Here is a 12719-nt window from a genome sequence, read left to right as displayed (position 1 = left end):
GAGTGAGATATGGGCCTGGGTCCCCTTCTCTACAGTGTACTGCACCGACCACTAGGCTACTCCAAGGAACAACTAACCTGTAACAAAATGTGTTCAGTTCCAGATCGACAATATAAATAAATACACAAACAAAAAGATCTGTTGTCAGTAAATGACATGTAATTTACCTACAGATCAAACTGTATTGATCAATATTTAGTATACCTCCAGTTCAACCTGTATATCATCAAACAGGAAAAAATGGCCTCAAAGAGCTTCCAGGTCCTGAATTGATCTGTCGAAGCTATAACGGGTCCTTAGACCCTACTTTCATCATTGGCCTCAAAAACACCTGCTACTAGATAAATCTGCTGATGAAAAAAAGTATCTACAACTTCATAGGATCTTAGCAGATTTTACTTTAAATCAATGGAATCCCCACTTATCTTTATGGTGGGTGTTTATCTCGAACAGCGTAGCGTGCTGCGTTCCTCTTTCAGTCTTTAATGTGCCGAGCCGACAATGGCCAGCGTTTCGCATGGCTGCTTCAGGGCATCGGTATCACACTCCAAGGAACTCCCTGTTCCTCTAATAGGACTGGCCACAACATCTGATGCTGTCATAGAGGCTGGTATGTACTGTTTCTTTTACAACTTTGGGGGGCGGGAGGGGGTCAGTGACTTGATCATTTAGGGCACCTTTGAATCTCTTAGTAGTGATTGCCAAAAACGTCTTCATTTTGGTCCTAGACATTTTCATTTTGTTTCATTATTGCAGAAAATCATCAATCTTTTGGTGCCTCCCAACCCCCACCCCCAATACTCTCTCTTGAAATTTGGATGAACTGTGGAGCAAAATGTCTAAAATCGGGGTGTCAAAAATTGCAATCTGGACATTTTGAGAGGAAAAAAATCCTTCTGCCACTTTATAACAAGGGGGCATGCAATGAAGCTGGAGTGCAGTAAGTTTAAAACAAATAAGAGAACATTTTTCTTTACTCAGCGCGTAATTCGACTCTGGAATTCGTTGCAGGAGAATATTGTTAAGGCGGTTAGCTTAGCAGAGTTTAAGAAAGGTTTGGATGGCCTCCTGAAGGAAAAGGCCATAGAATGTTATTAAATGGACGTAGGGAAAAATGCATTATTCCTGGGACAAGCAGTACAAAAATGCTTTGTTCCATGGATCTTGTCGGGTGATTGTGACTTGGAATGACCACTGTCGGAGACAGGGTGCTGGGCTAGATGGACCTTTGGTCTGTCCCAGTGTGGCGATGCTTATGTCTTATGACCTTTTTTGGACATTTTTCTCGTTTGAAAATGAGTCCCTTGATCTACTAAATTAAATTTTTGATGCATTCTAGTTTTTGTTGTTTATTTTCCTTTAGCTTCATTTAATGGGATATAAGACGGGTGATTATTACAAGGATGGTATCTTCTTGTTTTCAAGCCTGTTACCATGCTTGAAGCCAGCTTCTGACTATTATGCCTGATTCATTTTTCTGGACCGGGCTCACTAGAAATAATATATTTTTGAAAGACAGTTCCTTTTATAATTTTATATTTTTGGGATTAAAAATACTCCCAGCAGTATCTATTAATTGCATGTTTAGCAAGTGTCATGAATAAGCACTATTCCCTCTAAGCTGACCAGAAGTCCTCCACATACAGTGCTACCAGAGTGGGGCACTGCTTCATGATCACATTTTCGATAGCGAGAAAAATGGCAAGTTCTGCAGGGCTCCAGGGAACCTGCCTGTCTCTAGCAATTGAAAACACAATATAGAAGCACCACCCCACACTGGCAACAACGCAGTTGGAGAACTCTCACCCAGCTTAGAGAGAACAGTGTGAACAAGTCTTTGTTGCTGGTTGCTATGCGATCAGTACTGCCAATCTCTTTTACATAAGGGCCCTTTTACTAAGGTGTGCTGAAAAATGGCCTGCGCTGGTATAGACAGGTGTATTGGACGCGCGAAGGTCCATTTTTCAGCAAACCTGCGTAAAAGGCCTTTTCTTGGGGGAGGGGGGCGAAAATGGACGTGCACCAAAATAAAAATTGCCACACATCCATTTTAGGCCTGAGACCTTACTGCCACCCACTGAGTTAGCGTTAAGGTTTCACGCGTTAACCGGGCAGCAATCGTCAGCACACGTACATTGCCGATTACCGCCCAGTCATTGCCGCGCGCCAGAAATTTTCCGGCAGCGTGCTGGACTAACATAAAAAATGAAATTACCACCCAGGCCACGTGGTAACTGGGCGGTAGTTCCGAATTGGCGCGTGTTGGGGGTGCATAGGCGCCTACGCGGCTTAGTAAAAGGGACCCATAATTTTGTAGATATATTTTATAGATGTTGTATAGTGAGAGTCTCTTACTATACAACATCTATAAAATATATTTCCATTTGATAAGGTTACATCTCCATTTGATAAAGTTACATTTTATTTTGACTTTTTCAAAAACGAATGTGTTACTAGACTTATAGCTTCATTAATGCCATCAAGAATAATGTGCCCAACATATAGATATTGCCTTAATACTTTTATTGTTTTATAGGTGCTTCAACTTCAAAAAAGGTTAGTCTGCACCTTTCTTGATTGCTTTGAGATCAAAATAATTTTCTCAAGATATAGTAAATATTGCTCTAATGCTTTTATGTTTTTATAGTGCTTCAGCTTATTTTTTTAAAACAAGGTTACAGAGTTTGCCTCTCTTGATTGTCCTGTGTATTGCACCTACTACATACTGGGAAATATGATGACAAAGTTTTGACCCATAGCTCTGAAATATGTTTAAAAGATATTTATATAATATTTCTTTGGTTTTGATTTTATTTATTGGGATTTATTAACCACCTTTATGAAGAGATTTGCCCAAGGTGTGTACAGCAGGTACAGTTTAACATAAAACTTACAATTTTGTTAACAGTATAGCAATAGTAAAATAACCAAGAATAAACATAACTACAATTAATAAGATAGGGAAAGAGGAAGGGGAATGGGACTTGATATACTGCCTTTCTGTGGATCTTTTTTTTTTTGCAATTACATTCAAAGCGGTTTACATAGTATATACAAGTACTTATTTGTACCTGGGGTAATGGAGGATTAAGTGATTTGCCCAGAGTCACAAGGAGCTGCAGTGGGAATTGAACCCAGTTCCCCAGGATCAAAGTCCGCTGCACTAACCACTAGGCTACTCTCCTCCACAGGTAAACTTGAAAACAGTAAACTGAAACCTAATAATAGAATTACCATGAAAAAGCATAAACAATATACACATTTAACAGCAGTGGAATTCAAATACCAAGATATAATACAACCATAATACTAACGATACATCTAATAAACATGCATTAGAGCATTCAGCTAACTTAGATATGATGCTAAATAGTTTCTACAATATGGCTTACCACATAGCTGAGGGACCAAAAGATGATTTTATGATATACATTATATCTGTATTTTATGACTCACTAAAACATAAGAAAATAAGAATAGCCATATGGGGCAGTCTGATGGTCAGTCTAGCCCAATATCCTAAATCCAGCAGTGGCCAATCCAGGTCATAATCCCAAATGGTAGCAAGACTCCATGCTACCAATCCAAGGGACAGCAGTGGCTTTCCCCATTTTTATCTCAATAGTAGACTATGGATTTTACCTCCAGGACCTTGTTCAAACTTCTTTTTTAAACCCAAATACGCTAACTGTTGTTACCACATCCTCTGGTAAAAAGTTCCAAAGCTTAACTATTCGTTGAGTGAAAAAATACTTCCTCCTATTTGTTTTAAAAGTATTACCATGTAACTTGACTGAGTGTTCCCTAGTCTTAGTACTTTTTGAAATATAAACAAATCGATTCACATTGCCCATTCTTCACCACTGAGGATTCTGTAGACCTCTATCATACTCCCCCTCCCCCCATCATCTGTTTTCTATGCTGAAGAACCCTAACCTCTCAAGCCTTTCCTCATATGAGAGGAATCGCATTCCCTTAATCATCTTGGTTGCCCTTCTTTGAACCTTTTCTAATTCTGCTATATTATTTTTGAGATATGGCGACCAGATTTGCATACAGTACTCGTGGTAGGGTCGCACCATTGAGTGATAAAGAGACATTATAGTATTCTTTATCTTATTTTCTATCCCTTTCCTAATAATTCCTAGCATTCTGTTTGCTTTTTTGGCTGCTGCTGCAGATTGAATATATTTCTACATTTTATTTTTCTTTGTTTTATTTGTTCCAATATGTAAGTGATTTAACGTGATATTTTGACTTTAGTCAATTTAAAATGTGTTTAAATGTTACTATTTGTTTATAGATGTGACAGACTCCTAATGCAGGCAGTGCCAAAACATGTTTCATGTTGGGCTCACTCTAATAAATTTACTCTTTTGGCTTACCAACATTTGTCCGTTGTTCACTCCTTTTGTTCTTTAGGAAGGTCATAGTGTAAGGGGGCAGCGGTCTGACAGCTAAAGCTTTGCTCTCCTTCAGGCTAGCTGCCACTGCTGTGTCAGCTTTTAGTTATTCAGGAAAATTGGGGATAGGTCCAAGAGAGCTATTTATTTTGCTTTATTTACTGCATTTTTGAAGAAATTCATACAAGGCAGCGTATAACAAGAACAAACTGGATATAGGCAATAGACAACAGCAGTAAAAATATTAAAAAACAGTACATAGTATGGCATAATATGCTATTTCAAACAACAAAAACACAATGGACTTCCAAGAGTGGGTTTATAGCCAAATTTTATTGAGGGTCCGGACATAGGCCATGTTTTGGTGGAACACCTGCATCAGGGGACATGAATCTCGGTAACACAGTCTAGGTAGTGTCCTCTGTTCTTTCTGTGTCAACAGGCAATACCATCACAGAAAAAAAGTGACAGCAATCTAGCTTGTCCTTTCAAAATGTTGAAAAAACACTGCCAAGGCTCAGAGCCTCTCTGTCACAGCAGCATTTTTTTCAACATTTTGAAAGGACATACTACATTGCTCTCATTTTTTTTGTAGCTGAGAATCCACCCCAGGGTGACTACTAGGCCTTGGTTATTTCTTTTCCCTCGCACTTCTCTTGGGTACTGTAGCCTCATATGCCATCCCCTTGGGGACCTCTTGCCTTGGGGACTCCCCCTTGAAAGCTTCTTGACGCTGGGCCTTTCTAATCCATTCTACCACCTCCCTGCCTGAGCCCTGCCCCTCTGACACAGCAGGTATAACTCCAACTGCCCTAAGGTGGCTCACTCTCAGTCCCATTGAGGGAATGATCCTATGGGAAACTAGCCATGTATCACCTACTCTCTCACAGTAATCCCCACTTCTTCCTTGAAATCCACAGTAAATGTTTTTCTGAGATTTAGCAAGAAATCATGTTCACATAAGCAGGCACTCATCCTTTCCAAACAAACTTCTGGATAGATTCCTTATAACCCTCATGTGAACCTGAATACAACTGAACATTATTGACAAACAGGTGACAAATTCTACAACTACTGACCATACCACCAACAATACAATATAAATATTAAAAAAGAGGAATGACAAAATCAATCCTTGAAGTACCCCAGTTATAATTTCTATTCCACTGTATAGTCCTCCTAGTCTAAAATGATGTAAATCGCTAATGGACTTTCAAATTAATACCAGCGTCCTTCAGTCTGCCCAATATACCACGATCTACTGTAATATCAAAAGTGAAGAGAAATCTAGGGTAACCAATGACAGGTCACAATCCCTTTCTCCTTGCAGTTATAAATTATTTAATATATCCAGTAAACCCCCCTCTGTATTATGGTTAGTTCAAAAACCCCACTGCTACTGTCACAAAACCAAATTCTTCTGAATAAAAATTGATGTTACTTAAATTCTCAAAAAACTCAAAATTTAGTGCTTGTTTGTTTATGCTTAACTCTGTATATATACCATTTGGCTTTCATGATCTTGGTTGAGTTCTTCATTTCCTGTGAATATCACTCACGTCTTTATTATTCTTGTTCCAATGAGTACTTCCTCACACTTACTCAATCATCGACCATCTAAATTTGAACAAAATTGAGTTGTTCTTTCCTCTTCTCTTCACTCTTCGTCTTATTTTTATGTTTTTCCTTCTTCTATCGTCACTACTCTGATAGAGAAAGAATACCTATGGACTGGCATGGAACTGGAGCCAAGGAGCTAGTTTGGAGAGTTGGGTATAGAGCATGGACCAATGAACAGCAGGAAGGCCAGATGAACTGAGATTTCCAGTGGATGTACCCCAGATTTCTGCTGTTCAAGAACTGGTGTGTCTTCACTGCTCTTTTAATATGGTGTTTCCAATTAGGCCATATTCCTTGCTGGGTTACTGAGGCATTCCAAAGGCATTCTCACTCCCTGGCTACCAAGGCTATGTAACCTTGGTGTTCTTTGGATATGGATCTCTGGTGAATCCAAGGCAGGTTCCCAGCCACTGCTCTCTAGGACTGTTTGTTCCAATTTTGCAACTTCATACTTTTAATTATTCCTTTCCTGCCTGAACATAAATCTATGCTTTTATGGATCTTGAACTCAGGCCCTATAACTTAAAATTTGCCTGAACCCAAATAAAACAGGGATTCTTTGGATACTAAACACAAGTGGAGAAATGCCAGACTTCAAAATACCTTTTGGGAAGTATGAACTCCCCCTAAAATTACAGGTCAGGAATCTTGGGATACTGCTAGACTCATCATCACTCACTCTGATACCACGCATCTTGTTTCCCATCTTATATCTGCTCTAGGTCTCACAGTTATATGGTAAGCCATATTGTAGAAAATCTTTAGCATCATAGTTGAATGTTCTAATGCATGCTTATTAGGTGTATCATTAGTATTATGCTAACATTTTATTATATCTCTGGTATTTGAATTCCAGTGCTGTTAAATGTGTATATTTTTTATTTCACGGTAGTTCTATTATTAGGTTTCAATTTACTGTTTTCACGTTTACCTCATTTATTGCATTTAGTTTATTCTTGGTTATTTTATTATTGTTATGCTGTTAACAAAATTGTAAGTTTTATATGTTAAACTGTACCTGCTGTACACTACCTTTGGTGAATCTGTTCATAAAGGCAGTTAATAAATCCCCTTAAATAAAATAAATAAATTTGTGATTTTTACTTCCTTGTCCTGATTCATTCCTAGCAATCCTTTCACTCTGCTTTCCTTTTAACCAATGACTTTCTACACCTTAATTTCATATAGTCTTACCATCACTATACAATCTCAAGCCAACAACCAACTATTTATTGCTCTCCCCCCCACACAGCAAGGCCCATCTTGAGACTACAGTCTTTTACATTTTAGCTCCCTCCTATGGAATTCATTACTGCAATATCTCAGAATAGAAAACTCAGTAGTATAATCTAAAAAGCTGGCTTGAAGACCTATTTCTTCTCTTGGCCTTTGACCTTGACTGATACTGCTTTTGGTGCCTGGTATGCTTTCTGTTTCACTTCTATCCTTTCCCTTTGCTATTGAAGGGCTTTGTCTTTTCCTGTTTTCTTCTCTCAACATTTTTTTATATAAAAATTATAATAAATTATATAAAGTTATAATAAAACAGGCAAACATATATTTAATGTCCACTAAATCAACATACTTTTAAAATTTCACTCTTCAGCATTCGCCATTAAAGCACTCAATTTAACTTTTCAGATGCTTAGTTACCAGTTACTTTACTCACCTACAGTATATATTCATACCTCATTCTCTATTGTTTTTGGACTTCGCTATTGCTCCTGAGTTTCACAGTCCTTTACAGCTGTCTCAGCATTTAGGGGCCCTTTTACTAAGCCACATAGGCGCCTATCCAGCTTATTTTCGAAAGAGATCACCAGCCATCTTCCGACACAAATCGGGAGATGGTCGGCCATCACCTGAACCCGGCCAAATCGGTATAATCAAAAGCCGATTTTGGCTGGTGCCAACTGCTTTCCGTTGCGGAGCTGGCGAAACTTCAAGGGGGTGTTTCGGCAGGGTACAGAAGGTGGGACGGGAGCGTGGTTGCGAGATGGCCGGCTTCACCCGATAATGGAAAAAATATGGCTGGCTCTGATGAGCATTTCGCTGGCTTCACTTGGTCACTTTTTTTCAGGACCGAACTTTAAAAAGATGCCCCAACTGACCACCAGAGGGAATCGGGGATAAACTCCCCTTACTCCCCCAGTGGTCACCAACCCCCTCCCACCCACAAAATAAAAAATTTGCCAGCCTCAAATGTCATGCTCAGCTCCCTGACAGCAGTATGCAGGTACCTGGAGCAGTTTTTTGTGGGTGCAGTGCACTTCAGGCAGGTGGACCCAGGCCCATCCCCCCCTACCTGTTACACTTGTGGTGGTAAATGGGAGCCCTCCAACCCCCCCCCCCCCCAAAACCCACTATACCCACATGTAGGTGCCCCCTTCACCTCTTAGGGCTATGGTAGTGGTCTAGAGCTGTGGGGAGTGGGTTTTGGGGGGCTCAGCACCCAAGGGAAGGGAGCTTTGCACCTGGGTGGCAGTAAGGTCTCAGACTCAAAATGGATGCATGCCAATTTTAATGAATCTGCGCGCAACCAAAACACGCGCCTACACTAGTGCAGGCCATTTTTCAGCGCGCTCTTGTAAAAGGATTCTTTAATCTTTCCCTATGCCCAATCCATGCTCTTCACTCTTAAAACTCACCAGTTTGCTACTTTCTCTCTTCTATTTGTTGTCACATCATTAAAATTTGAACACCAAGCATTTCTCTAAATCAACTACTAGTCAATTTTCGCTCTGCCACATTTCACTGAACACTTTCTTAGAGTTATCCCTTCATCTCCCTCATCTCCTATTTTGGTTGTGCTGGTTTGCTGTGCTTGGCTCTGGGCATTGTTTTCTGCCTTAATCTATACTGTATATAACAGATGTTTGATTAAAAGATATATAAAGTGCTGTCGGTGTAAAACTGCTGGTAATCTTCAATCACTCCATGGAGTTGCTGTAGCAATCTGCTCCAGCTCCACTGAAGTCAAAAGAGCCGCTTGCTGTACAAGCACCAAGAAAATAAATCAAAAGCTGATGAATATGTTGTGATGAAACAATGGGGTCAGAGTACAGTGAAAATTATGTTCTCTGCTGTGTATTCCTTCTCCAGGCTGTGTCTCTGGAAGATTTATGATTAAGCTGAAATTCACTCTAAATTAGTTACCTAGTGCCTGTTTGAGATGAAAGCCTGATTCACAAAAAAAAAAAAAAAAGCTTCAGAGGGTCAGTCTATTGCAAACTAATTTCTGGCTGCTTAATAATTTCTGTATTTGGAATGTCTCCTAACATTAGTGCAGTATAATAAGTACTAGAAACAATTTTAGAATGTAAAACACCAGCCAATATAAAATTACATCTAATAATGAATTTTAAAATACATGCAGGTGAAAGTGCCTCTTTTTCTATCTTCTTACAATAAATGTTGCTCTAAGTCTTGTCCCACTATTTTCAGCCTATGTCAAAAACACAATTTGACTATAACACAACTCAACGCCCAAATCATGTACCCCAAAAGCTATGGGGCTCATTTACAAAGGCGCATAAGGGCCTGTGTCCAGCATGCGCCAAATCAGCATTACCGCTCGGCTACTGCATGCCCCTGGTGATAATTCTGAATTTGGCGCACGTGGTGCTTACACAGCGGTAACTAGCAGTGTGCGCACGCTGCATGCCTACTGCCCAGGTAGCACATGAGACCTTATTGCTGTGAATGGGTGGCTGTAAGGTCTCAGGCTGAAAATGGATGTGCACTGGTTTTTATTTTGCCGCACGTCCATTTTCTGGCCCCTTAAAAAAGGCCCTTTTTCAAGGATGTGGCCAAAAAATGGCCCAGCGTGCGCACAAAAGATGCACACACACTGCCGCAGGTCACTTTTTGCCAAGGCTTAGTAAAGGGCCCCTAAGACTCCTCAGCAGGCAACTTATTTGCATGCTTTGTGAAGATTTCAATTGGTGTGAACACGTTTGTTAGACCGCCCCTGATGCATTAGTGAAACATGGCCAATGTCGGTCACTAAGTGCTTTTTGATTTTTCATTAAAATGCTATATAAGAATAGTATGTTATTAGCAGTTAAATCAAAAATATTATTTTAACCAAATGAGGAGGCTTGGTGAGCCATGAGTTGAGGTTCATGAGTTGCCTGCTGAGGAGTCATAGCTTAAGGAGTACTTGATTTGGGCATTGGGTTGTGTTATAGTTCTTTTGTTACCCCTGCCTTGAGATTTTGTTTCTGCTCAAAAATTTGGTAAAAACACTATCAGGCTTATTTTCGAAAGAGAAAGACGCCCATATTTCGACCCAAATCAGGAGATGGGCACCCTTCTCTCATGGGCGCCCAAATCGGTATAATCGAAAGCCGATTTTGGGTGCCTCCAAATGCAGTCTGTCGCAGGAACGAACAAAGTTGACGGGGGCGTGTCGGAGGCATGGTGAAGGCGGGACTGGGGCGTGTTTATCGGCCGAGGAGAGATGAGCGCCCTCGGCCGATAATGGAAAAAAGAAGGGTGGCAGTAGCGAGAATTTGGGCCGCTTTTTTTGGACCCTTTTTTTCACGAACAAGTCCCCCAAAAGTGCCCCAACTGCCCAGATGACCACCGGAGGGAATTGGGGATGACCTCCCCTGACTCCCCCAGTGGTCACTAACCCCCTCCCACCAAAAAAAAAGAACTTAATTTTTTTTTTTTTTGCCAGCCTGTATGCCAGCCTCAAATGTCATACCCAGCTCCATGACAGCAGTATGCAGGTCCCTGGACTACTACTACTTGACATTTCTAAAGTGCTACTAGGGTTACGCAGCACTGTACAATTTAACATAGAAGGACAGTCCCTGCTCAAAGGAGCTTACAATCTAAAGGACAAATGTACAGTCAGTCAAATTGGGGCAGTCTAGATTTCCTGAAAGGTATAAAGGTTAGGTGCCGAAAGCAACATTGAAGAGGTGGGCTTTGAGCAAAGATTTGAAGATGGGTAGGGAGGGGCTTGGCGTAAGGGCTCAGGAAGTTTATTCCAAGCATAGGGTGAGGCGAGGCAGAATGAGCGGAGCCTGGAGTTGGCGGTGGTGGACTTCAGGCAGGAGCAGTTGTTAGTGGGTGCAGTGGACTTCAGGCAGGTGAACCCAGGCCCATCCCCCCCCTACATGTTACACTTGTGCTGGTAAATGGGAGCCCTCAAACTGCCCCCAAAACCCACTGTACCCACATCTAGGTGCCCCCCTTCACCCATAAGTGCTATGGTATTGGTGTAGAGTTGTGGGGAGTGGGTTTTGGGGGGGATTTGGGGGGGCTCAGCACCCAAGGTAAGGGAGCTATGGACTTGGGAGGTATTTTAATTTTTTTTTTTACCTTTTACAAGTGCCCCCTAGGGTGCCCGGTTGGTGTCCTGGCATGTGAGGGGGACCAGTGCACTACGAATCCTGGCCCCTCCCACGACTAAATGCCTTGGAGTTGTTCGTTTTTGAGCTGGGCAGCTTCAGTTTCCATTTTCGCTGAAAATCGATACCGCCCATCTCAAATCTGCCCAAATCCGATGCATTTGCCCGGCACCAACCGTATTATCGAAACAAAAGATGGGCGCCCATCTTTTTCGAAAATACGGTCTGTCCCGCCTCTTCGCGGACCCGTCCTCGGAGAGAGTCGCCCATGGAGATGGGCGTCCGCGTTTGATTATGCCACTCAATGTGAACATATTTTGCATTTTAAATGATGTCCTTTCTGTTTTGGAAGATGGAACCATTCAATACTATTGGGTAATTTAAGCATCTCTAACACTTAAAAGTCTGGTACAAAATAGAAAGCCCCTAAGCATTGATTTCTATTTGTGTACCTACATATCAGCATTATTATGAATAAGCATAACCACTTCAATATCTATGTCGAATATGGTCTCTCCATAGTCGATGACCTAAAGAATGATACAACCCTATTTCGTACTCAGGAACGTTCAAGTATTAGTATAATTTATTTTTCCAATTTCTTACTCAGGAACTTTCATGTATTACCATAATTTATTCTTCCTTAACATATATATGCACATGATATATATCTATTCCATGATCTGTTCACGTATGTTATGTTACATGTAAGTATGCAACTTAACACATTACCATTTGTAATTCTGTTACCTTGAAATGGCAACCGCCATTACAGCAAATGTAGGCCACATTGAGCCTGCAAATTGTTGGGAAAATGTGGGAGACAAATGCTACAAATAAATAAATAAACAAGACAGCAAAATTCAAAGGTGTACAAAAATCATGCACAGAAAGAAATCTTCATGGTATCAGTCATAGAGAAGAATGATGATCTAGCAAAAACTGATTTTTGTATCAAAACTGTGTGCTAAAAAACTCTTTGGTTCTCAGTATAAGAGAAAACACTAGGAAGAAAAAGAACTGTCAGATTCACCAAACTTTTGATAAATAAACCACCAATAGTAAAAGCATGGTGTCAAAGTTTGGAAAAATAGTGATTACTTTTAGTAATAACACTTTAGATCCCCCCCTTCCAAAACCCACATAATTCTGCACAATGTATTAAAATATCTTACTTTCTTCTTTCTTGCTGATTATCGCTGGCAGTGTATAAATCTGAAAAGAAAAGAATTACTTGGGTTAGCTTATAGCCTCAAGTGATCAGGAACTCTCATTTAGGGGTCCTTTTACTAAGCCGCGTAAGGCTCTATGCGCGCCAAAATAGAGTTACTGC

The 12719-nt window shown here is 40.6% G+C and overlaps 1 protein-coding gene across 2 annotated transcripts in view; it reads right to left on the bottom strand.

Moving 5' to 3' along the window:
- Positions 1–12719, bottom strand: part of ARHGAP42 (Rho GTPase activating protein 42) — a 425019-nt gene that overhangs the window by 49906 nt on the left and 362394 nt on the right. For both annotated transcript variants that reach the window (XM_030200225.1, XM_030200226.1), the window contains one exon: positions 12562–12601. In XM_030200225.1, the coding sequence (XP_030056085.1) occupies positions 12562–12601 (40 nt within the window). The remainder of the gene's footprint in view (positions 1–12561; positions 12602–12719) is intronic.

The sequence above is a fragment of the Microcaecilia unicolor genome, chromosome 4 (genome assembly GCF_901765095.1).
Source record: "Microcaecilia unicolor chromosome 4, aMicUni1.1, whole genome shotgun sequence".
NCBI lineage: Eukaryota > Metazoa > Chordata > Amphibia > Gymnophiona > Siphonopidae > Microcaecilia > Microcaecilia unicolor.
This window is presented reverse-complemented; position numbering and strand designations above follow the sequence as displayed.